Genomic DNA, 27,683 nt, shown 5'->3' with positions numbered 1-27,683 from the left:
TTATGTTTCAAAAAGTTAATATTTTCCCTCTTTTTTCAGATCTATTCAATGTCTGATTGGAAAGCCAGTGTTTTGGACATCAAAAGTGACTTGGCTACCGTGGATATGGAGGTTACTCTATACGAAACTGAGGATGGTATTCAAGCTTATCTCTCTCTGCTACCTGGAGGAACTTTATTCTACTTCTCGGCACCATCTCAATATTTAGGCAACAAAGTAACATCCTCTTGCTTATTAAAAATTAAATTTAAATGATGGGAATTCTCGTTTTAGATATGCCATTGATATTCCATTTTCTTTCATTTACTCATATTTTGATTAGCATGCGTATCAGCAGCATTGTTTCTCATAGCTTTATTTTCTTAAGTTGAGTAAAATTTATTAGCATTCTATAATTACTCTTGTTTCTGAATCTAAGTACTTTTAAGGAAAAATAATTACTTTTTAGTTCTCTTAGACTAATTATTATATGTGGTTTTGTAGAAGAATTTTGTAGTATATTTAGCTCATTTGGGATAAATTTGAGCAGTTTATACATCCATGTAGGAACAAAACTTACTGATATTGTATATTCTAATAATAACATGCCAGGAAAATATTTTTTAAATTTACATTTTAAAAATTTTCTATTCTTAGAGTTTTTATAGAAGGTTTATAAATTTCTATTAACTTTAAATGTCAAAAATTATTACTTAATATACTTGCAAAGAATAAAAATATTTCTTGAATGTCTTTCATCTTTTGAATGCATCTCCATACCTTACACGTTTAAAAATAATTTCTAAAATTAATTATTATTTTATTAAATTATTATTTATTTAATTATAAAAAATAATGTCACTATTATTTAAAAAGTATTCTATTTTAATTATGTTGTTATTATTAATGAAAATAAAATCTATAACACAATGATTTATAATATTTTATCAAAACAGCTTAAAAGCAGATATTTTGATATTACATCGATATGAATTAACAATGTGCATAGACGAAAACTCGACATGCTAAAAGACTGGATTATAACTATTTATGACATTTTTAATTTGAATGTTGCAAGCATCGGTATTCCTGGTGTTGGATATCTGACTAGGTCTCTGAGAAGAATCCATAGCCAAGGTGATAAAAAAAATGTTACTGCCTAATTACCAAATAAATAAATTTGTAAAATATAAAAAACTATGAATTATAAAATATTGAGATAATAATAATACTTTATCAAGTATAATTAGTCAAGTTTCTGTCTGGGTTATTTCGTTGACATAATACTATATTTACAATTACCTCTAACTTATTCTTATTGTGCAGGAAGGCGAATGCTGCATAGTAGCTCATGAATTAATGAATAAATAAAACATATATATACACAATATTTTTTCACAAAATTTCAAAATATATTGCATTATTAATAGGTTGAATAAGTTAAAAATATGATGAAATGCAAAACTGAATATGCCATTTTATTAAAAAGGCTTCATTATGTGCGCTACCTTGAGCAGCAAAATACTTAAAACGGCGTTGATATTCTTATTTATATCATTCAATAATTATTCACATTGTTTGTACGAAAGATTTTAGTACTTTATTTTCCGTCTTAACTCTTTCTAGGTCCGTGAGAAGTATGCTTCCCACCAAATTTATCAATCTTTGTGTGAAATTATGTAGGTTGGCATAAGTTCTGACAATTTTTTTTAGTAAGGCAGAAACTTAGATGCTTCAGTTCTTTATCTCAGACAAAATGATGTGTCTTGATTTGTTACTTAATTATTAATTAACCAAATTAATTAATGAATCAAATTAAATTTATCTAATAAGCTAAATGAATCCCTTTTCTTATTCTAATTTCAAGCCTAAGAATATTTTAACATAATATGACTAGAAAAAAAGGGCCCTTTAAAGGATTAATAATAACATGAATAGAGCAGTATTTATTAGCTGGTGACAAAAATAAGGTATATAATGCATTATTTTAGATTATATAAGTGTGAACCAGAGAAAATGATCCCCCCGAAACTTTCTCGACGGCTCTTCTAATAAAGGAATTATACTCCCCCATCTTTCACGCATAAAAATTGAGAAATTTGAATAAGGCCATGAGTGCTGAGATTTTTATTTTCTCGCATTTGCTTCTTTAGTGCCTTGTAATATAGTGCATGGAAACTCAGTATGTGTTTCAGATCTTTTTTTCTTTCTTTCAACTAATTGAACCAAAATTTAACTAAGAAATACAACTTTAGTGATAAAATTACAATCAAATGTCATTTTTCTAAATCGCTTGCGTTTTTTGAGTTACATGTAGTTAAAATGCAACTCAAAAAGTTTACATGTATTTAACTAAGCAAACCATCAGACGGCAACTTCCTTGACAGTTGAAAATAAAACAGTGTAATAAATTTTATCTATGGAGCTCTTTATGCTTTGACATTATCATGCTCACGTGCATTTGCACTAACGGACAAGCTTCCTGTAAATGGATTTCTTGCAAATTTTTCACAAAAATCTACAAATCTGGTGTTAAAACTACATATCAAATTCGTTTTGCTCAGAGTGTTTTTGACTTATTTTATTCTGATAGAGAGACAAACATAATCCATCCTAAAAATGTACTTTTCTATTTCACGAAAGCTTGAATATAGACCGTGTTTATTAAAATACTATTCGATTATTTTTTTTAAGATTACAATATTTTTCCTTTACATACTTCTTTCGTATACAAGAAAATGAAATATATATATAGACAATGAAATATATATAATTTTTTTCTGTTAAATGTTAATTTTCTGTATCTTTTATATGAAATTATATAAAACTTCAATTTTTTATTATAACTTCTATTTTAATAGAATAATTGTTAACTTTTCATCTTTCTTTTAGCTCTCATCATATGGTTCCAACATCGCCTATACATTGTTCACCTCAGTGGACAAAAATGCACTTATTGAGAGTTCTGTAGGGCCTGATCTCATTTTAATAGTAAGAGAAAATTTTTAATTCTAAAAATTGTAATATTGTGATATCTGTTTAATGAATGTCATTCAATTCTGAATTTTCAGAAACTAATAGATAGGGTACTGTTTATTTGAAAAAAGTACTTTCATTTGGTTTCAAAAGCAAATTCTACAGAAGTTTCGAGTTAGAGAAAATGAGATCATAATTTTTAAAGAGGCTTTATGATTTTATATTAATTTTTATTTTATGAGAATATAATCAACATGTGAAGAAAACGTTAAAAAGATATTCAATTTTGTGTTTCATTTGCCAGCTACAAATACTTTTTAAATTATGCAAGCATGGAAGTAATGTCATGGAAACTTAAACAGAAGGTGTGACTCTCAAAAGTAAAGTAAAAATAATTCATTAAACGAAATTATATTAAATTAAAGGGCTCCAGAAAAACGAAAAAAAAAAAAAAAATCCTCAGAAATTTCAAATTTCAACTGCTATAAAAAAAGGATCATTTTTATGTGCAGTTATGTGTAACTTTTAATTAATTCGGTTTATATCATGTTTGTTAGGATAGAATTTTATGACTGTTGTTATTTACCTCACTTATGAACTAGAGTTCTAAATTTTATAATAGACTTAAAAATAATGTCAATATCTATATACTAATTCCAATATTTTCAGAAATTAGTTATCAGTAAATCGATTAATTTAAATAAATTCTGATACCATGTGATTAGTGTCCTCTGGTATTTAACATTTTAAAAAATGGTTCTAAGAGCCTGTAATCGATATATTTAAAATAATAAGAAAAATCAAAGAATCAGAATCTCAACCTCAATCACTAGCCCGATTTCGCCATTTTTTAAAAATTATTTGAAAGTTTGTGAAGTTTAGATATTATATTAAGAGCCGGTCACTTCTACTCTCAGTTTTTTTTTTTTCTGAAGTATTGTACAACAAAACTTTTGCAGAGTCCCCAACCTCAGCAACTAGATCAATTATTGCAACCATTTTACATTCATTACTAAGCGATCAGAATATTCTATGCTTATTATTTGATTTAAAATAACACTTTCTTTTGCTTGATAAAATGTATTTTATTAAATTTGGTTGATATGATTAGATTAATACAGTTGACATGATTGGCGATATCGGCTAGTATTTTTAATAATGAATTATAAATTAAAAAGTAAAAAATAAATTAAAATAAAATATTCTACTTTTCAATATATTAATATAAATGTGCTTTTAAAATTGTTTTTATTAAACTTCCCTGTTCCGTTTAAAAGTAAATACTTTGTTTAGAAATAAAATTGGATTAAATTAATTTAATTAAAATTGTAGGCAGTAAAGATAAGACGAGGCTGAATGTGAAGTAGAACACATAGATTTCACTAAAAAAGGTCCAATTTAACTCGTGCTTTTCCCCCATCAAAATACTATCGTTCGCTTTTAGATCGTACGGAATGAGGGGGGGGGGATCCTCCCATACATTTTTCTAATTCTAAGTTCATATTTTTTTTTACAGTAAAATTCAAAATTCATGACAAGTTCAACGTTTTTACAGTAAAATTCAAAATTCATGACAGGTTCAACGTTTTTACAGTAAAATTCAAAATTCATGACAGGTTCAACGTTTTTACAGTAAAATTCAAAATTCATGATCGGTTCAACGTTTTTGCAGTAAAATTCAAAATTCATGACAGGTTCAACGTTTTTACAGTAAAATTCAAAATTCATGACAGGTTCAACGTAACAATATTTTTGGTATGTTTTAGGGCAACAACATCACTATTGTTCACGACCATATTGAACAACCTGCAGATGGTATACCTTTCAGGGTGGAAGTTTCCCTCATAGAAGTAAGTCGATACCCTTCTATAACTTCCATTTCAATAATATTTTGATTACTGCCATTTAAATTAAAACTGTTTTCTTCCAGCACGAATTTCATCATATCAGTGGACGTGAGGTAACTCGTGAGCAGATGATGATGGTTTTGGTAAATCTGGAAGCTGTGTTAATCAGAGGTTCTTATTTCCAACCTGTTGAAGAAATCAAGTAAGATGCCTTATTCCTTAAAATATATTTTTTAAATCCGTTAATTAAGCATTTTGTCATCTTTTGAGTAAAATTAGAAAACCTTATGTCATTTTAAATAAAAAAAATTATTTTTTTAAAGAATATCTGAAAGGTTATGTATAAATGGTTGTAGGTTATTACTTTCATGATTTATAATCCATTTCTATTTTATATATTTGTGCTACACACAAAAATTATTATAGTTTTGTATATTTTGATAACATAAATAGTTTTTAAAAATTATATTAAAATTGTCTTCGAAAAGAAAGTAATGTACAAAGAATTTGCGTTGCTTTGATATAAATGCATTTTAGAACTTTGTGAATGTTTGTATCGAGATCGGTGTTTCTTTATTTCTTTGTATTTCTGTTTTGAATAAAGCTTAATTAGATCTGTGTTGCTTTGATATAAATGCACTTTAGAATTTTGTCAGAATTTATATTGAGATAGATCTTTCTTTATTTCTTTATATTTCTGTTTTGAATAAAGCTAAAGTGGATTTGTGTTGTTGCTTTGATATAAAGGCACTTTAGAATTTTGTCAATGTTTGTATCGAGATAGGTCTTTCTTTATTTCTTTTTATTTTTGTTTTGAATAAAGCTAAAGGGAATTTAAGAAACTTAGAAATTTTATTTCTTTGCTTACTAAAGTAACAATATCTATAATCTCATCAATTTTTCCCCTCAGATTAAGCCGTGTATTATTGGATTCAGCCACCGACAACTATATAGCCGATGCTCCACAAGCTCTTCGAGTAGAACAATGTCATTGTCCACCGAGTTACAGAGGAAGCTCTTGTGAAGTAAGTGATAAAATATCGCTCTATTACTTTAATTGCATTTGCTAATTTGCACCTTAAGATTTACCCTTCTGAGGGCACTCCGAATATGGAAATGAGTAGTTTCTGGTTCAGTGGTTGACATTTGCTTCTCTAGTTTAATGTTGCAGAGGTGAGATATATACACTCTAATGATGGATATACCTCTTATAGAAGAGGTTGTACTATAACGGGTTCCTTAAAATTCGACGTTAGTTCCTGCTTTCGAGCTGTTACAATGGCTATCATTTAAGTATTCTACATGCTTCTGAAGGTTAAGGGTAATTACGATGTGTGGCTACCTGAAATATTTTGACAAAATTGATAATTGTATAAAGAGATTACCATGTTATATTTACAAATATTAAAGATTTACTAAATACTATAATTTGTTATAGGAATGTGCCCCTGGCTATTACAGATCAAAAACTGGTCCCTATTTAGGGTACTGTGTCCCATGTCAATGCAATGGCCACGCACAGACTTGCGATGTGAACACCGGAAAATGTATTGTAAGTATATTTTTTAACCACTTTTACACAAATATTACTTATTTATGTGAGTACTACAACTATGTATAAATACATATATTAGTAGTTCATTTTTAAATTGTCATACGTTAATGTTAAAGTATGTTCAAGTATATTTTGCAATTACGCATACAACTATTCGAGTGTTTATAATGCATTTTAAAATATCCATAGCATTGATATCTTTAATACAGTTTTTGGAAAAATTTTAATTTAAAAAAATCTTTAAAATTCGGATTTATCAATACGCTAAAGGGATTAAAAAACAAGCTAATTAAGTTGATATATAACATTCATAAAGTTATTACATACCTATTGATAAATTTATGTTTTAATAGATTTTCTTTATTTCTGATGGGGGAAAAATTAGTTTCTAAATAATTCCAATTATTTCATCCTTTAATTTTTTTCTTTTCCTATGATAGGGATGTCAACATAATACAATTGGAGATCATTGTGAAATGTGCGAACCTGGATACCATGGAGATTCCACTCAAGGAACACCATACGATTGTTTGATATGCGCATGTCCTTTACCTATCGCTAGCAACAAGTGAGAAATATATTATGTACAGTTTTCAGTTCTTATTTGTCTTAATATTGTGATGAATGAATTCAAGACAAATACCACTTATTTATATTAATATTAAAGGTCTGTAAATATATGCCAATTTTACATCTACTTAATACAAATCTTTTTAAACTATATTTATAGCTTTGTTAAAGCTTGAATAATTTTTAATTTAGAAGTATGATGTTTCTTTAAAACATTAACTCATATATTCATAAGACACACTTGTTTTTTCGCACCAACATGGATTATTTAGAAAAGACATCCATGTGCTTTACATGCTATGTTGTTTTTAGTATCTTGCATATTTTTACAGGCTACTAAAGTTTCAATTATCAACGTATTCATTTTTTAAAATCATCATCGTTAATGATGATTGATATAATCGGGAATATAACCTCCACTATATTTTTTTTATCAGTTGTCATAATCATTTTAAATCAGTTTTTTGATAAAAATCAAACTTTTAGTTTGATTTTTATATTTAGTTTGATTATCAGAAAATTAATTTCTGATTTTTTAAATTAAGATATTAATATTAAATGAAAATGAGTTGAAATAGAAATGAGTTGAATAGATGAAATATTAACGCATTGTATGTTATTTTCATAACGTATAAATAGTGACTAAATGGTTCGTATTAATTGCAAAATGGAAATGAAAATATAACGCCATGAAAATATATTGTTAACATCATTTTTTAACTTTAAATATAAAATCGTTGCAAATATTTTTACCCATGATTTAGAAGAGAGAGATAAGTGCATTTATTATCATAAAGATTGGGCTTATATTGGCAGGGTTGATCAGTGTTTTTAAAAGCTAGGGTAAAAAATCAAATGAATAAGTTTTTCAAATTTTCAAATAAGAGCTTGAATTTTTACCATCAGACCAAAATTATTTTCAGTTCTATTAGGATTTTCATTAAAAAGTGATTATAAAGATTTATGAAAATTTGAAATTAAGAAAAAAATTATACAGCTTTCAGTTTCCATTATCTAAAATGCACCGAAAATATAAGTTTTCTGTTGCCTTTCATAGTATCATTTAAGTAGGCATGATTTTTTAAAAGAAGTGAAACTCTCAGTATAAACATTTGTTTTAGCATTTAAGAAGCATTTATTTTTAGCGATTTGCTACCTTATCTATGGGAAAAGGTTTTCCACACACTAAATAATCTGCTTTACTCTATAAATAAAAAAAATATTCCAAGCTTCACAAATAAATAAAAATATTAGAAACATGCATGTTTTTAAAAGGAAGCAAACCGGCAATATTATTCATTTTAAAATAATAATAAAAAAAAAGATATAGAGAGAGAATTTTCTAGTTCATTTCTACAACTTTCCAATTATTTATAACGGTAGTTTAGATTGCGTTTAATTAGAAAAACTTTATATTTCTAATGTTATGCATTTATTTATTTGTAGTTTTGCTGAAAGCTGTGAAGTATCTCCAAGTGGTCAAGAAATTAGCTGTGTTTGTAAACCAGGTTATTATGGACCAAGATGCGAAGTGTTCGTATTCCAAATTATTTTTCTTTTTAGATTATCTACCTGCTTAATATCATCAAAAACAAGTCGTTTTTTTTAATTATTAAATTTTTTTCTTATTTGTCACAATTTTTCATTAGGTGCGACCTCGGTTTCTATGGCCAACCTGAAGTTCTTGGCAGCACCTGCCAGCCTTGCCAGTGTCACGGTAACATCGATCCCAGCAAACCTGGCAGCTGCGATTCTGTTACAGGACAGTGCATTCTTTGCCTCAACAACACATTTGGTGCCGCCTGCGAGCTTTGTGCTCCAGGATTCTATGGAGATGCCGTCGGTGTTAAGGACTGTCGAAGTAAGTTCTTCAAATATGCATAATTGCTGCATATTTGTAATGCATTAAAGTAAATGCATAATTTAAAGCAAATTTTGGGGGAAAGCGAGAGAGGGGGAGGTTGAGAGGCAAATTTCTTCTTCTGAAGCGGGTTTAGCAATTTCTATAGAAAAGATAATATTGGTTCGAAATTTTATATAGATGCTCGTTAAATACCCTTAAATGCTGCATTTAATTTATGATTGCAGTTTTTTTAAAAGGTTTTTAAATGCTTTTAGCATAGCATAAAATGGGTGATTGTATATCTCAAATGGCTGTCTGCATTGGGTCATATAGCGGAATTTTGCTATAGATTGAAAAATTTCTATAGCACAAAACATTAAGCTTTCTAAACAATGGCATATTATTCTTAATTTCCTATAGCAGACCTTAATATGTTTTGTGTCATGCCTGTGATTCGAGTATTCTGTGCAATTATATGATCTCTTCTCTACCGTTCTTTATCTACAGTAATCATCGAATTAGTATACTGTACTGTGAATAGGGATTGCAATACCGGACCAAAATTTCAATACCGGTATTCGGTATTTTTTAAATCTTAATACCGGGATACCGGTTTTAATACCGGTATTAGAAATTTTAGAAAAAGAAAGAAAACACAGGTGTTTCTTTGTTTTATTTGCCAGAGAGTGTAAATATCACAAAAAATAATTTGTAACTTATAAATTATAACAGTATATAATCACAAAAAAGTAAAGGAACATCTTATTTATTTAAATCACAAAAAAGTGTAAATATCAATATTCAGTCTGTGGTACTATTACAAATTTTTGAAATGTGATCTTAAAAAAACATAATGCATCAATTGTACTGTCATTAAGCTTGAAAAGTAATTTTGTGTAAAAATTACCAGCTGTTGAAAACGCTCTTTCGGCATCTACGCTAGCTGGTGGTACTGTTAGTAATGTGCGATATATTTTTTTCAAGTATTTACCTCTAAATCCCTCATCTTCAAATAAATCGATTTATCGTCGGATGGTTTTGGATATAGCTGATTTCTGTATTATATTTTGGTTCGTTGAATTTTATTTTTTATCTATCGCTAATTCTAATTTTTGTTCAAGAGACAATTCCTTTTCACTATCGACAGTAGTGACATCATAATCTTCGATAATTGAACCGAATTCTTCTGTATGTGGATAGGTTTGTGGGTAAAAAAATTTTAAGAAAATTTACTCTAAACTTAATCAGATTTGAATTGGTTATTTTCTTTTCTTCTTTTTCATTTTCATTTTTAAAATCATTATAATTATGTAAATAACATAAGGCATTTTCTATTTCGGTATGCCTTTCTTCTGTGCGATTTTTCAATGTAATTTATAATTATTCAGATAGTGATGTGTGCTGTTCTTTCAGTGACTGCAACATGAAATTTATTGTCGCATTAGCTGTTAATAAATTAGAATCTCTCAGACATAATGCCTCAATAGTCAGTTTTATTGGAAGTAGAGCTGATATAGTTCTGGATATTAAGTCGGATTCACTATCTGAAAAAATAGTTTACAAGTTTAAGTCGATTATTGCTTTTTGGATTGGATTTCTCAGTTTCAAAAATCGTTCCATCATTAGGAGTAAACTGTTCCAACGTGTTTTGGAATCTAATATTAACATATATTTTGTTTTATTTTCAGTTAGTATATATTTTAGTAATATATCCTTTTTTATAGGGGAACGTTTAAATATCTTAACAATTTTTCGAACTTTATAAATTATAGGAAGCAATTCTTGATAGGTTAATATTTCATCCTCATTAGCAATATCTTCTTCAATAATTACATTGTCATTATCTTCATTGTCAATATCACTCTCACACTTACTCTCTTCTAAGTTGGAATCCGAAGTTTCTATATCCAAAGTATTTGGATTCTTCTGTTCTTTATTTTTTTGGTATAATACATCTATTACTCCTAATTGAATTCCATGTGCATAGTATAACTGCTGATTTGCACCAATAAACTTTCTAACTTTTTTCATAATTGTTGCTCCATCAGTCGTTTAGGATACAATATTTTCTTTCAGGGATAATCCATGTTTCGCTAATTTAGATTTAAGCAATTAATTAAGCCATTAATTAGCTAATTAATTTCGCCCGTTAGGGGGACATAAAAACAAAAACGTATATTATTTTGCTATGTTCGAGATCCCTGAACATATAGTGGAGACAATTTTAAAAATTTCTAGTAAATACCAAAAAACCGGTATTTAAACTTGTGAATACCGGTATTACAAAATTTTACAAATGGCTCAAAATACCGATATTCGGTATCCCGGTATACCGGTATTGCAATCCCTAACTGTGAATCATTAATCAAATACTGCCAATGCAAGCTACGGGTTAGTTCCGCTTAAAATTTGATTTTTTTTTTTATTGTAAGAAACCGCATTTCGGTTGCCACTAAAAAATTTTTGGGCTGGGATTGCAATTTTTTTCCCTGAGAGATGCTATGAATGGAAAGAGTTTAAGAAATGTTAGTTTAGTAACAATCATGGCTACTTGGGGCATTTAATAGCATTATTCCTTGAATTGAATATCTTGATAAATATATGCAATTATGTCTAGCTTAAAGAAAAAGAAGAGGGGTTTTGTCTAGAGGCTATTTTGTCAAAGTTCTTTGATATAAGTAATTACAATGGTTGAGAATCGAAGCTCATCGTAAGAATGTAAATTTTGCTTTACATTGACTTTTATTTTCTGAGAAATGCTTCTACGCAAACATATTGCTCAAAAATTATTAAAATAAATTTACACTCTAGAAATGTTTAAAAATGTTGTATCTATCTTCAGAAATCATTGAAAATTTGTGTTTTATACGCAAATTAGAATTTTTTCTCTTTTTTAACGCTAATAGTTTAATTCGACATTTAAAATTACGCTTTTTTTATTATTACAGAATGCGATTGCGATGTATGTGGAACTCAAGAATGTGATCACGAGACTGGTGAATGCATCTGCTGGCCTAATGTTGAAGGCACACGGTGCGATCGATGTAAAGTAAGTTTGCGAAAATTTTTAGTTTCGCTACTAAATTCTGTTCTTTAGCTGCTTACCAATTTTTTTTAGCTTAACGATCTAAACATAGAAATGAATATTAATGTCTAACTTAAGAAATATGCTTTGCTCAGAAAAGCCTGTTAGTTTACAATTGAAACATTTTGAATTCATCAATGATTTATCCTTGACAAAAGTTCGGCGATCTGACTTTTTCTAATTTCTCGTATACGAAATGTACTAATAAAAAAGCATTATAATCGTCTAAAAAATTCGAATTCGAGATTTTAACGAAATTTCAAGTTGTAGAACTCCGATAATTGCGATAAAAAAAATACGGAATTTAACTTCTTATACAATCTCTCGTTCATATCAATCATATTTAGAAAAATATTTTTGACGCTAACATTTTAAATAAAAATAAAAATAAATCCATTCTTCTGTAATTAAAATTGATCGATTTATGAAATGTTGCAAATTTTTGTTTTAGACGAATTTTACTGATTAATACATATTTGGGACTTCAAAAGAGATATTAAGAGACTGTTCGCAAGCAGAAATTATGCACGCTTATTATGTAAATTATTTCTTAAAATATATTTATATACGACCTTTATTTAGGTTAAACAACTATCACTTGGCCAGTTTTAGTCAAAAAACGATTAGATATTTTTTTTATATATTTTAGAATGGCAATAATTTTTTATTAAGACTAATAAACCATATAAAAAGTTAGAATTTGTAACTTTTTCAGAAATATATTTATTGACTCAAATAACATAAAGTACAATTCTTTCCATTATTTAAAGAATTTTTCCACCTGGAACTATAAGTCTATATCTAGCGGTTTAGAAATTGGCTATTGAGCCCGGGTTAAGAATGGATAATCTGTATGCACTGTGTAATCCACCATCCTATCTGTATAATCCACTTAAGTTACTGCCAATTTCGTTACATCTGTTTCTACGTTATTTATCTCTGTTCAGTAAAGAAAAAAATATGCCTTTTTATTTTCAAAAGCGATAAAATTGAAAATTTATCCTAATTTTTGGCTGTTTTATTGAACAGCAAACTCAATTTTGAAAAAGAATGGCAGAATTATTCCTTAAATGATTGGCAGAAACATTAATTTGGGCAAGAGTAACTGTCAAGCTACACCATTGTCTAAATATTTATATATCAAAAATCACATATACTCATTCATTAGAGACTAATGTTTTAAAATTTTGTTACATTTTCTTCGTCTCTGCTTTAGCAAAACCATTGGGGATTCGACTCTTGTGGTGGCTGCAGACCTTGCAATTGCGGCCAAGCTTCCAGAGGCGAACAGTGTGATCTGGTCACTGGCCAGTGCCCTTGCCAGCCGGGAGCTGGTGGTCTCAACTGCGATATTTGTGAACCGGGCTTTTGGCGATATTCTCCGAATGGATGTATATGTAAGAATGGGTCATTTTCTTGACTTTCAGTCATTTGCCATCATTTCATTTATCCTTTATCACTGAAGTGGGTTTTTTTTTGTGTGATTTTTTTTGTCTTCTTGTCACTAATACTGATATTTTTTCCGAAACAAAAGAAAGGAAACTTAATCTAATAAAATCTAATATTTTATGAAGATTGCTGATTTTCTATAATAAAACGTGATATCTACAGTTTTCATTCTGTTATTATTATTTAAATAGTGCGAAAATTTAAACATGACATAAAGTTACATTAAAATGGCCGATTCACTTCTTATTGCTGTTAGCTGTAATTATAATCTTTTATTTCTCATTTTAAATGACCTAAACCTTTCTTGCTGTATTCATTATTCAGCAGTCACTAGCACTCGATATTTGGGGATTGGGGTGTCTATTCATGTATCAGTCTGATCTTCAATCAAATTCCCTCAATCATAAATTCCATCCGAAAAAAACCGAAGTATAATTTCATCACAGGACACATGCATGGAATCAATTAAAGTAATTGAAATAATTTTGTTCTACATTCTACTCAGTATTTCTTTTTCCTACAAAATGTGTTCATAATTCTATAGTTAGACTTCTTAAACAGTTTTAAGCATTATATCTGATTTAGAGAATAAAAAGAGAAATTTTACTTATCAAAGAGTGAATGGACCCAAAATTCCACGGATAAATCTGAAAAAAGGAGTTGATTTTTTTTAATAAAATGATTCTAACCTGTTATAGAGAATATAATCAAATAAAATATATTCAAATAAACATAGGGCTGAAGTGATCTGTTGGTAAGGTCTCGTCTCCAGGACCGGAGGGTTCCAGGTTTGAAACCTTATTCCACCGAAGAACAGTCGTGTTAGGGGATATGGTGTATGCTAAATCCGTGGGGACCAACTGTCCTCCCACTGATGTGGTACAGAAGTTTGGAGAAGAAGGTGCCAGCTCAGATGTCGTCCTCATCATCTGAAAATGGCTCAAAATTGCGCCATCCCTCCCAAAATAGCCTTATCATTGCTTTAAAACGGGACGTTAATGTAATTAAACTTAACTCAAATAAATATAGACTACTCTTCTGCTCTACAGTAGGAATGTAACGGTGTAAAAATGATGGCAATTCTTAGATAGAACAGCTGCCACTATTCTCAGTTTTCTCTCATTTCATCGTACTTCAGAGAATTTAAAATTGTTTATTTTCAGCTTGTAACTGCGATGAGAAATACTCCGCCGGAGCGGTGTGCAATCCTGTCACTGGCCAGTGCCAATGTTTGCCGGGCGTTTTAGGTGACAAATGTGATAGCTGTCCCTACCGATGGGTATTTGTGAAAAATCAAGGTTGTTTAGGTAGGTACTATTTCACGCAATATTTTCAATTTAGTGATGGACTGTGCACTTTTAAATTTTAAGTTCGATAAGATCTTTAATTTGTTGAAAATATTAAATGAAGGTATGTTTGTGCTATACTTTTATATATTTAATGAAAACTGATTAATTTATGTTCTTATGATGTGTATTAATAAAATTTTCAGTAGTTACAAAGTTTTTTACTATATATTTTTAGAATGTGATGTCTGTGTTCATGGTCTACTGGATGCAACTGATGCTTTAGAGCAACTGATTTCGCCCGTTATGGAAGAAATGAAAGATGTGTCTTTGAGTTACTTCGCAAATAAACGATTACAAAATGTTAATGCTACAGCAGACACTTTGAGGGTAAATATATGCTCGGTTTTTTTAAACATTGTATTTCAGACGTGAAACTTCTCTAAGGGAAAAAAAAACCTCTCATATTTATTGTAAATAACTATGAAATAATTTTTTTACAATATTATCTTGAATGACAATTATTTCTTAAATTAGACCTTTTCTATTTAATTAATAAATAAAATCATTAAATTCTTCAAAATAATTTTTAATATTTGTAAAGATGTAATCGTTTTGAGAAAAACCAGTCTTACTTTATGATGCATTGTTAAAGAGTATTCATTATATGTATTTCTGGAAACTGACAAAATGCATTTTGAATATAATGGTAACATTTTCAAGAGGCTGAGGATAACATTTAATCAAAATAATGACGTCTAATAAATTTAAATGATTTGAATAAAAAAAAAATTCTTTGTTTCCCTCTGGTTCTTAAATTTCATCTCATTTTTACATTATTACATTATTTTTGATTTTTATAAATATATCATGCAATATTTTGGATTTTTTTTCTTAAGATTTTAATTTTTTGACATTATTTTTATGACACATTCGCTTTCATTTTAGATTAACATAACCGAAAAAAAAGGGCTTTTGCACTAAATAGCTTCAGTACAAATAACCAATGAAGTTGAAATTGACAACAAAATAAGTTTAATATGGATTTAAAATGATTAAAACAAAATATTTGTACACATCAAACAACATTTTTGGAATGATTTAATTAAGAATTTTTAATAGTTTTGTTTCCGAACAACATACTTTTATTCGAATCAACTATTAATTAAATGAAAATTCGACTGCTGTTTATTGACTAATTTGTTGACTATTTATTATAATTTATTGACGTTTTTTATTCATTAGCCTAATAAATCGTTATTAAATTAAAAACAATGTTGACAGAAAAAGGCAAAATAAGCTTCAATTATTTGAATTTAAACAACGTAGAAAGGCAAATATACATTAAAAAAAACTGAGCAATAGATCTTCAAGCAATTTTCCTTAATATATTTTTCGACACAAATTTATGGCATGTTATTTGTATAAATTGCTTTATCACCATTATAATATTTTTTTTTCATGCCTTTTTAGCTGGGAGTTGATGCAATGCTTTTAGACCCAACTGGACTCGATTACAGTCCTCTAGTTAATTCTGTTCAAGAACTCGAAAAAAAGAGAGATGCCCTTGATCGTGCAGTAAGTTAAGCATTTTATTGATATTTAAAAGCTTTTCCGTTTACGTAATGAAATACATTCTTCAAGATTACTGCAATACTTTAAATGGCTTGCAAATACTTTTTGTGGTGAAAATTTGACTTTTTTCTTGGTGAATTATCTTAATTTTTTTTATAGTTTAAAAGTTGTAAGCAAGCTCAACTCATTACAGAATAATTATATAATTCTTCTGTAATGATTTGTAAGGCAAGCATTTGAAAAAAGATTTAAAGCTGATGCTTGATCAGTTTAGTGAAGAATTTAATACTGATAATCAATTTTTGTATCAAGATTATATAACAAAATTTATTTAAATAGTTTATTCTGTTGTATCAGCTGTTTAGTTCACAGATGAATATAATTTCAAAAATAATTTTAAGAATTATGTTAGTCACCGGCAAATTTAAAACGCAGAGATACATCAAAATCTCGAGTTTGAATTTTTATTAAGTATTAAATTGTTTTCTTTTGCTTTATTTCTTATCGAGGAAGTAAAAACTACAAGTTCACTAATTATGTTTCCTTGAATAATTATGGAAATACGTAATTGTTTGTGGATAAAGTAAATTTCTTACGAGCATACGATAAAAAAACTTTAAATCAATATATACAAGAAGTGTCCGTAGGAGATTTATCCTGTATTTAGAATACATATAATTTCATTTTCCGATCGTGTTAACTGCTAGAGATTAATAGTATAGTTATTCGTAATCAAATTGAGAAAAACATACGAAATATCATTTTCATCAAATTTTAATCTTAATCTTAATTGATGAAATTGTTCATCAGCAATTTTAGAATTCAAATAATCTATTAGAAGCCTATCTTAATGATGTCAGATATCTTAAAAAACGAAGTATTGTAGAGCTTTGGAAATTGCCATGGCTTCTTTATTTTTAGAATCTGAGAAGTGCAGTGAATGAAATGGGAAAATCTTTTGAAAAATTGGAACAAATCATATCGCTTTACAGAATTTTGCCGCTTAGCTTTTTGTTAAGGAAATAGATCTTAGAATATATGCAGGAAAAATATATTTCAGATGATCTGTTCTCTAAGAATATATGGCAATTATCACGCGATTGAAGTTCAGGCAAATGTGCAAGCATTCACAATTAAATTTAAAAACATTTAAAATAATTCGTTACTACATGCCTTTACTCAATCAGAAATAAGGCAAGCATTTTGAATACATTGAATGAGTTATTTCTCTAAGTAAATATTTCGGTTTGTCAGTTTCAAAATATGAATGATGATATCTATAATGTTCTAGGCAAATCATGAGCATTCCGTCGCTGAAACTGTGGATACTGATGCTGACCAGACCAGAAAGGATGCCCTTGAAGTTGAAAATTTAATAAGGGATGCCATCAATAAAGTGAATGGTTAGCCACTGAAATTCTTTACTATTATTCATCAAAACATATTTTTTTCACAAATTTTTTTATTATTTTTCTTGAATGTGTTGATTTACTCTGGTTCAATATGAAACAAACTTATAAATGAGAGAATATGCATTGCGTATTCAATCAAGAAATTCTATGATTTTTGATGAATAATTTAATATTTAAATTAGAAATCAAAAATTAAAATAATTTTGATCCGATTAGCCTTTTCTTGATAATAAACTTCCAATGATATTTTTTCTTTATTAGTTTTTAAGCTATAAATATATATAAATTCTGTCGATTTTTTGAAATATAATAATAAGATGAAATTTAGAATATGATCATTTATCCATTATTAATGTAGTGAATGTAATTTATCTATATCTAAAAAAATAACTATAAAAACTAATATTTATTCTTATGGGTTTTACTATTTAATTAATGCTTTAAGAAAAAAAAAGCTTTTTTCTAATTAAAATGATACACTAATATAATGAGAAATAATCTATTTAATTAACATTATTCTAAATAGAATTTATCTCCCATATTCTCAAATCCTCATTCCGTCAAATGAAATCATTTAAAAATTCGTCAACTGCGAAAATGCACTTCTGTTTGCAAAAATTTCATGGTTACCAATTTTTTTCTTCCCATTTACAGAACTCATAGAGGAGTTGGGAAAACTGGCAGAAGGGCTACAGGCTCATTTGGGACCAGATGTTGATAATCTCCTTCGCCAGGCAGAATATATACTCGAAGAGCTTAGAAACAGAGATTTTGATCCAGCTCAGAATGGCACCATCGCTGAATATACAGCTGCTGAAGAATGTAAGTTTTTAATTAATGAACTTAATGCTTTACGTAATGCTTAATGCTTGAACGTAATGCTTTACTTAACATATATTAACAAAGAAGGTCTAAAGTTCAGACTGCTTAGCTTTATACCGGGAGTTCTCAACCTACGGTATGGCTAATGATAAATTTCATTAGCTGTACGCTTACAATTTTTACCAAAAAAATTAAGGATACATCTCTTAAAATGTTTCTTCTTTTAAAATAAAGAGAGCGCACTTTGAATATTTAACTAATTTTTCAACTATTACATGAACTTCTAATTGGTACGAAATAATAATACATTCCCAAAATTGAAGATTCCATCTAATTATATAGTAAGGGGTAAAAACTGAAAGTTTAGGTAGTTAATATATATTTTGTAGCTAAACATCAATCCTCAATTCATATTGGTGATACTTTTCCCAGTTCGGATTATCAACGATTTCTCAATTTCTTCAACAACCTATTTGCAAATTTATTTATCTATGCAAATAAGTTAACTTTTAAAAAATTGATTTTATAATTTTTGTTTTCTTGAAATAAAGAGTGCACTTTGAGCATTTAACTCATTTTTTGAACAATTACGTGAATTTTAAATTAATAGAAACGAAATTGAAGATTTCATTTCAAAATTGAAGATTTTCCCGAATTTGAAGATTTTATCTAAATATGTTGTAGGAAAAAAAAAACTGTAAAGGTTAGGCGGTTAATGTATATTCCATAGTCAAGCATCAGTCCTCAATTAATATTAGTGATACTTATCCTAATTATCAAACGAACCTGGATTTCTCAATTTTCCAATAACATATCTGCAATTTTTTTCATCTATACAAATAAATTAACTATTAAAAAAATGAGTTTTATACTCATGCATAGTCCTACGTAGAGTGCCCAAGTATTTTTATAATCGAGCAAAAATAAGCAAAAGATACATTGCATATTTAATGATAAGCTCAGTAATGATAGAGAGGGGTGAAAAAACATCAAATACTACTCATAATAATATTTGCATGCTTTATGAAATTGCTAGCAATATTATTTCACATTCCCTCCCAATCTGCGCAGAATGATTTGTTTTGGTGCACTCAAATCGCTTAATTTTTTTAAATTGCTCCATTAAGGGATTTCAATAATTATCGTTCAAATTAAAAAAAAATTTCAGTCAAAATGTACTGTCATTTGCTTACTATAGTCTCTCTCTTCAAAAAAAAAAAAAAAAAAAAAATATCAGCGTCGAAAGTAATTAGACTTTGAAAAAAAAAACATATATAAGTTGCTTATTAAGTTCTTGCCTCTCCTTTTTTTCCTCTTCAAAATTTCTTTTCAATGAAATGTTACAATCTTTCATTTAACACCTCAATTATTTAATTTTGTTTATTTCAATAAAGTGTGGTGTTTTGCTTTCATAAAATTGAAATTGCTACCAGAAGTGCATATATGTTCTCATTAATATGATTTTCATTTCCTTTTCAGTATTGGATCACGTAAAATCTTTTGAGATACCTGTTCTGGAAAGCAAAATGAAATTTGAAGAAGAAAACGAAAAGCTTAAGAACTTAATCGCTATGTTAGAAGATTTGAAAAATAACAGCCAACGGGCCTATGGTGTAGCTGATGACGCTCAAGCTCTGCAAGAGGAATTGCAAGCCATTCCTATTCAAGTAATTTTATCGATTTGTTAATTTGGATCAGATATGCCACAAATTTACATTCTAATCCGTATTGTTATTTTAAATTATTTATTTGGTATTTCTTTTACTCAGGATATAATAACTCGAGTGGAAGAGGATGGTGAAAAAGTATACGATATTTTGAAAAACGCTACTGATCTCTTGGATAAAGCAAAAGGATTCATTTCAGATGCTAAGAAATCATTTGGGGTAATCTTAGATGTATTCTGTATATGTATCAAGTATTTCTGTTAATTTGTCATGTATTAATTTGCTTTGCCACTCATTATAGACGTATACTCCCTTACCAGCGGGTTTCGATCATTTCGTTTGCTTTCGTATAAGAATGGCAACTTTCAATTTATTAATTGTTCTAGTTTAGCTATCAAGGCTAATTAGATGCACCAATGCGGCAAAATAAAACTGAGCAGATATTATACCAACAGATCTTAAGATCTCAGAGATTATCTTAACTAATGGGCCAATCTTATGGATTTTCGAACTAGAAAATCCGTTCATATTTTTTCTTTAACTAATGATTTTCCTAATACAATCACATTATAAATAATAATAATAATAAAAGAGATTCGAATCTCTATTCTGAAACAACGTTGTGTGATAATGTTTTATGTTTGATTCGTCTGTCTTTATTTTACTTTTAATTAGATAGCAGCGATAACGTGCATACACACAAAAAATGTATTTAATATCGTCTCAACACGCATAAGTATAAATTCAGTAATTAAAAAATGAATAGTATTGTTGCAAAATGCATTAAAAATTATTTTAAATTTTTTATAATTAGAGAATTATTGAATCACTGAAGAGCTTAATTTTAAAGTGGTGTAAAGATGGTTTTGTGCAATAATATGTCCTGAAGTTACATAGGAAAAGCGTTAGAATTTTTTTATAAATCTTTAATTAAAAATTTATTTATTTTAATTAATTAGCCCCATAAAGCATTTTGCTTGAATTTTTTATCACATATGTCGCAATTTATTGATAATGTATTAGCCAATAAACTTTATAATATTAAAAGCATTTAAGGAAATAAAGAACTTCTTAATGAAAAAAAAAGAAAAAGAAAACAAAATTAAAATGAAATCTATGATCGCAAATTTCAAATTATCATGTGAGAACATTATTATTTTTAAGTCATTATTTGTCTTAATTAATTTAAGTCATTAACCATTTTAAACCGGTTTGAAACAATCACGTAACTTCTATATCGGTATGATGTCATAGTTCTACGTCAACCTTTTAAAAAAGCATCTGCTGTCAAAGAAGCGTACGTAATAATAAAGCAATACTGGTAAAAGCAGGTCAACCTTTTAAAAACACATCTGCTTTCAAAGAAGTATAGATAATACTAATGCAATACTGGTAAAAGTAAGTAAGAAAATGCATGCGATTAAAAGATGGTGATGAAAATTGCCATTTATGCTCTATTCATTGCCTACGCGATTTCGAGCTTCAATATTCATTGTCCAAGCGATTTCGAGCTTCAAAACCCCCTAACCAAATCAACATCATGTCTCACATGATAATAAATCATAAATAATTTATATACATCATATATCTTCGAATAATTCATTTAATAATATTTATTTCAATTAAATATGATTATATGGTTTAAAAAGTATTAGCATTCTGATATATTATAATTCCAAAGAATTCAAATAATGATTGTAAAACAAAAGAAGCACGTTATTTATTCTTTCTACAACCTAAAAATATGCAATATGAATTATTATGTAATGCAAGATAATAAAATGGGGAGATATTATATAATTCTGTTTAAATGCCATTTTCGTCGAGGATTTTTTTTTAATACAAGTTCATCTGCCTTACAGGATTTGGGCGACGATGCGGAGCGATTATCGCTGGCCATTAGAGACCTGAAAGACCAGATACAAGACATTGAAGAAAGTTTTGTTGATATAGAAGATCCTATTCGTGAGGCAACTGAACATGCTGCGTTTTTAGAACAGCAGGCAAAGCTTCTAGACCAGTAAGGAAAAGATTTTTTTTTTAAATTAAAGGAATTAAAAGTTTGAAAATTGTCAGTTATATATCTTATGAGCCTAATTTTTATTTAATTACCTTTTTGAAGAAGTCATCTTTTGGTTTTTTAATAAAATCATCTTTACAAAGAATTTTTGTTTGTTCAATTAGTTATTTTTTATTTTTAAATTAAACTTTTTTCCTTTGATTGTAAAAATTTGAATCTTTTCTATTTGTATTAAAGATGTTTTCAGGATATGTTTTTTTATTGTATTAACTGTTTTAAAAAAAACTTAGTTTTTTCTTGTTATTCACATTTTGATAAATTCGATATGAAAATATCACTATAATATATAACACTTGTTTTATTGAGCAATTGAAAGTAAAGTTTTCAATTAAACAAGCCTACCTGTCTATATTTTATTGTATTTTATATGAACGAAATTACTTATCACTTAACATTACTAAATAATGAAAAAGAAAGCATTTTCTTGTTTTCTTCTCAATTTCACTATGAAAGTATATTTGCTGTATTGCAAGATAATATAAGTAAACTGTTTGAATATTTTTAACATCATTTTTGTATTTTATTTCTGAATTATCGGTATAATGTAGGAAACTTATAATCGTATCTATGAATTAAAATATCTTAAAATGTTGGCAGAAAAAATCTTTTCATTATAAGAATTGTTAATTTAAGTACATTTAATTTCATAAGTACATAATCATTATTTTTCAAATAACTCATTAAATAAGTTTTTTCTTGGATTCAAACTAAGTCATAAAGACTGAAAGCAAAGTTTTCAGAAATAATCTATTATAGAACCGGTCAGCAAAATCTGTAATCTGCTCGGAGGTAAAAATATTAATCCTAATTCGCTAATCACGGTATCAGTTTTGGCGTCAAGCATCTCAGACAAAACTTTCTTTAATGTTTAAATTGACTGATTTATTGGTATTGGAATAAATCTAAGCATAAATATAAATTAGTTTGGTATCAGAGATTTTGCATTTCACTTTTTTTTTGCTGGATTGTAGCAAAGGTCAATGAATTGAGGTGTTCTTATAATTTTATATTTATACTTATTCATTGAGAGTTATTGCTAATATTTTCTTCCAGCATTATTTAATTTTTTTTTGGGGGGGGGGGGTACTCCATCAGGTCTGAAGCACTGAATCTATTAGTGAATCATTATTTGTTTCAATCTGATTTTAGTGATTAATTTTAATATGAGAGTTCATTAACATTACGAACACTCTGGCAGTGTTCATACTATTTTCCAATACAGTTAATATGTGACAATCTGAGATATAATTAAAAAGATAATATTCTTTTTAGACGGCACATCTTCAAGTACTATGTGGTTGCTTTTTTTTAAATTTTTGATTAGTTTAACAATAGTTTTAATAGTTCGTGAACAATAGTCTGGATAGCTTAATTTTAAAACATAACATTGAGAATCGCACTGCTTTATAATAACAGATCATTTTATACAATCCATACTTACCGATCATCATTTTCTCTCTTCACTATTCCTTATAAAATGAGCAAGTAAAAGAGGCAATTCAGGAAAGATATGTACGACTTATATTCTTATGTATATAATATACTCTTATAATTCTATTTTGAATTTTTTAGGTCCCTAGCAAATACCAGAGACAGCGCTGACGCAGCTGTGAAAGCAGCCAAAGCGTATGGCAACATAGAAGAGGCTATTAATGATGCCTACGAAGCTGCAAAAGCAGCTCTGAATGCTTCTGATCTGGCTGGTTCTATGGTGAGATTTACTTTGGACAAAATTTTTCACTTTTGTTTTAAACAACTTTAGATGAAAATTAGGAAGCTCTTACTTTAGTGTCTCTTTACTTTAATATTTTTCTTTCATCGAATATTTAGTCAGAGGAATTTGGAGAAAATAAAAGTGATTGTCCTGACAAATTTTTAAACAAATAAAACTTTTAAAGGGTATGAGATTTCCTATGTTTTAAATTATTTGCTTAGAAAATGTTGGAGTCCTAGCTCTGCTGTTACTTAAAAACAGTGAATTAACTATAAATACGAATTAAAAAAATGTTTCTATATTTTCAGCATTCTACGCAACTAATCATCACAACTAATCATCGTTTTATGGATTGGTGTTGAAAGTTGTATTTTTGCATATAGTATACTCTGTGAAATGGAATCAAATTCATTATATTGTTAAAATCCTTGCGAATATTGAAAGAGATTAATTCTTTTAAAATTAGAAGAAATCTTTTTCCATAAAATTGTTACCATGAAATATGTTAACATTCTACGATGTATCGATTTGTGTTTTTAAAATGGAATCAATATTCCATAATCTTAATAATAAAATAAAAATATCGACCAGGTTTTGTTCTGTTAAATGTTATAGAAAAAGAATATCTTGTATTCTTTATAAAATGTTAATGAAAGAAAAATAATGTTGTTCATTTCCCTCTAAAAACTACACCCCCTAAAAATATTTTTCATGAACACATTAATTCTTAAATGTATTTAAAGTTTCCAAGATCATTGTATATTTTTATTTTTTTGGCTAAAATTTTGCCAAAATAAACGACAGCAAAATTTAGAAAAACATCCAAAAAATATTTTAAATTAGTAAATATTAAAATGTGTTAAAATTAGTAAATACTTTCAAGGCTTATGCTTCAGCTAATATTTTCCATATTTTGCAGTCTGATGGAGTTTTAGACAAAACTGGTGACACTAAAGAAACTACAGGACAGCTTCTGGAATCTGCCTTTCAACTAGAAGACCAAGTAACAGGTAACTGGGCACATGTATGCCATTTAAAAAAATAATAAAGTGAACTATTATCAAAGTAGTCTTTACTTTCTCATCTGCGAAGTATAAAGAAAGTATTACAATCGTTAAAAAATATCGAACTTGAGATTTTACCGAAGCTAAAATCACTTTTCATGCCTTCCTGAGTTCGAAAAACACATTTTTGGCATTATGGCGGTCCATCTGCTTGTGAACAGACGGGCTGATAGCTCAATAGATTAAATTTGGTATACGGTCTTAATACCAAATTTGTAAATATTATTCAAATTTTGAGCGAAATCCTTCCAGAGCAACTTTGGTTTACAGTTGTTCAAATTTGATATCTAACAAATGAAAAGAGTTAGAAGAATAAAATTTGGAGCATAGATTTAACATTTTAAGTGTAGATACCCATCGAATTTGGATCCAATTCCATCAAGGAAAAATTTACAGCTGTAGCACCTCTTTTTTCCTTGAGCAGAGAGCACCCCCTTATGGCGTTTTAAAGGAGACAAGCAGTTGGATGGCAGACCTGCATCGTGAGGTCGATTTTTTCCCTATACGCAACCCTTGCGCTAACGCCGAATACTTTCGGTTGGAAACGGTGGAATCCCTCTACCATACTGTTTTCTTTAACCTGATTGTCTATGTGTGTTTGTGTAGATTAAAAATGTTATATTTAAAAACGGGCAGATCATTAGAAAATCACAACACACCCACTATACAGCTTATTTTTGATATGACTGATTTTGCAACAATCTGAATTCTAAATAATGAAGCCAAATTGTATAAAAAACAAGAAATTTAATAATTTATGCAAAAATATATTGAAATAAAATGGTATATATACTTTTAAGAAACCAATGATGCCAACACACACACAAAAATAATAATAAGATTCCGATGGCCCCATTTTTTACTTAAATAATGAGTGAACCTTTTTCTTCTTGTGGATTTTCTTCCCTTCCTTAAACTTCTGTTTGTAAAATGTTTTTTTTTGTTTGAAAATCCATTTGTCATCATTCATTGAATTGAGTCTGAATTGCTTTGTCTATACCTTTTGGGCATCACGTTTTAGAAGCTTCAAAATTAAGTGCTACTACACGCCTTACTAATCGAAATATTTTTCATATTCTTTTACATCTGATTTTCTCTATAGTATCAGCTGTAAACTTCCGTTCAGCTATGTTGCACGAAGTCATAGCTATCTATCAAATGGATTTGGAACTATCCGGATTTACCTAGATGAGTGAATCTCGTATGTTCTACAGGAAAACTTTATTTTTCGGAACGCAAGCTTGGATAGGAAGTTTCGAAGCATTTTTTTTTTCTGTTATTGTGGTCAAGTGGTTAAAAATATCAAAGAGACCTGAAATCTTTGAAAAAAAATGGATACATTCAATTTTGCAGCTATTCGGTATTTTTTTTAAATAGCGTTGCGAAAGAATAAATGTTTTCATAAAAAAAATATATTTATACTTTTTTTAATGTAAAATCACGCTTCATAATTGTTAAACTGCTACAATCAATGGTTGAAATTTGCAGAAATACAGACATTTTCATAAGATTTTATTAGGCAAAATATGTTCCTTTTATTATATGGCGTTTAATTTTGCTATATTCATTTTTATCACTTAAATAATTAATCGTTGCTCTTTCTTTTTTCAGATTTGGAACCCCGGCTTCAAGCTGCAAAAGATGGTGTTCTTCTAATTGGTTATCAAAATGGAAAGACTACAAAAGGACTTGAACATATAATGAAGGATTTGGATAAATTGCCTTTGCGTATGTTTATTTATTTATATTGTCTTTTTAGAGCCATTTTGCTGTAACATTATCTTTGTATTACTGAATCCATTTTTTTATATATGTAAATTCTTAAGTATCATAATACTATGATTACAAGATAAGAATCAAATTTTACGAAAGCATTTGTGATAATTTGTCGTGAGAATAATATTGCAAATTTCTAATTAGCTGAATATTTAATGACTTTTGTGCCACGAAATATTGAGAGCAATTTCTTCTCTTGTCTTAAATAATAATTGCGCCAAATGTGATTGAAATTGGTCTGATAGATAGATAAATTAAATAGATAAACTGTGCTCTGTGTGACCAATTACTGTACTCAGTATAAATCTTTAGCAATTGATTTTATAAATAAAATTCCAAGTGTGTTATTTTCTTTGGACTGCCTGATACTTATACAGAGGTGATTGTAATCCTGATGTATCGGAAATTCTGAATTCATGAGTACAAATTTTGCTGTAGAGCGAAAATAACCTTAAAAGAATAATTATGCGAATAATATTATACTGGAAGAAATATAAAATCCTTGAATATTATTAACTTTAAATTGAGCAGATTATGAATTTCTCATTAAATAAAAAACCTGTGTATTTTTAAATGAGAAAAATCCCCTCTCAAAAGTATTGGCTTGTGAATCTCCTACATACGCAATATTTTCCTAATATCTCCCTCATCTCTCTTTATTAAATCTCAATGGACCCTTCATCTGGAGATTTTAAGTCTCTATTCTCCTTTTGGCAAGTCTGATCAAATCTTTGTAGAGGAATTTTATCTGAATAATTCTAGTGTCTTACATTCGGTAAACAATTATCTTTCTACTAACCGTTCTTCACCTCTAATACTTGCTAACTACAAGACCAACGAATTTATTTAACTTCTTAATAACATGGCATTTCCAGTTTGGGAGATTTATTGTTATTTTAATTCTTGTAACAATATAAGGGGCATTTGAGATATAAAAGATTTTTTAAGTGATTTTTACATTATAAATTACTTTCACTTAATTG

At 28.4% G+C, this 27,683-nt stretch overlaps 1 protein-coding gene across 1 annotated transcript in view; it reads left to right on the top strand.

Annotated features, from left to right (window-relative positions):
• The window catches only part of LOC129975843 (laminin subunit alpha-like), a 109,009-nt gene that overhangs the window by 57,878 nt on the left and 23,448 nt on the right, over positions 1-27,683 (top strand). The window contains exons 23-44 of the mRNA XM_056089084.1: positions 40-216; positions 2,872-2,970; positions 4,722-4,805; positions 4,886-5,004; positions 5,713-5,827; positions 6,241-6,354; positions 6,798-6,925; positions 8,374-8,460; positions 8,577-8,788; positions 11,719-11,819; positions 13,072-13,252; positions 14,468-14,611; positions 14,829-14,980; positions 16,064-16,168; positions 17,457-17,568; positions 18,232-18,399; positions 19,879-20,066; positions 20,169-20,285; positions 21,929-22,086; positions 23,719-23,857; positions 24,780-24,870; positions 26,536-26,652. Coding sequence (XP_055945059.1) covers positions 40-216; positions 2,872-2,970; positions 4,722-4,805; positions 4,886-5,004; positions 5,713-5,827; positions 6,241-6,354; positions 6,798-6,925; positions 8,374-8,460; positions 8,577-8,788; positions 11,719-11,819; positions 13,072-13,252; positions 14,468-14,611; positions 14,829-14,980; positions 16,064-16,168; positions 17,457-17,568; positions 18,232-18,399; positions 19,879-20,066; positions 20,169-20,285; positions 21,929-22,086; positions 23,719-23,857; positions 24,780-24,870; positions 26,536-26,652 — 2,908 coding nt within the window. The remainder of the gene's footprint in view (positions 1-39; positions 217-2,871; positions 2,971-4,721; positions 4,806-4,885; positions 5,005-5,712; positions 5,828-6,240; positions 6,355-6,797; positions 6,926-8,373; positions 8,461-8,576; positions 8,789-11,718; positions 11,820-13,071; positions 13,253-14,467; positions 14,612-14,828; positions 14,981-16,063; positions 16,169-17,456; positions 17,569-18,231; positions 18,400-19,878; positions 20,067-20,168; positions 20,286-21,928; positions 22,087-23,718; positions 23,858-24,779; positions 24,871-26,535; positions 26,653-27,683) is intronic.

This window comes from Argiope bruennichi, chromosome 7, assembly GCF_947563725.1.
Source record: "Argiope bruennichi chromosome 7, qqArgBrue1.1, whole genome shotgun sequence".
Lineage (NCBI taxonomy): Eukaryota > Metazoa > Arthropoda > Arachnida > Araneae > Araneidae > Argiope > Argiope bruennichi.
The sequence above is the reverse complement of the archived record's forward strand: the minus strand, read 5'-3'. Positions and strand labels throughout refer to the sequence as shown.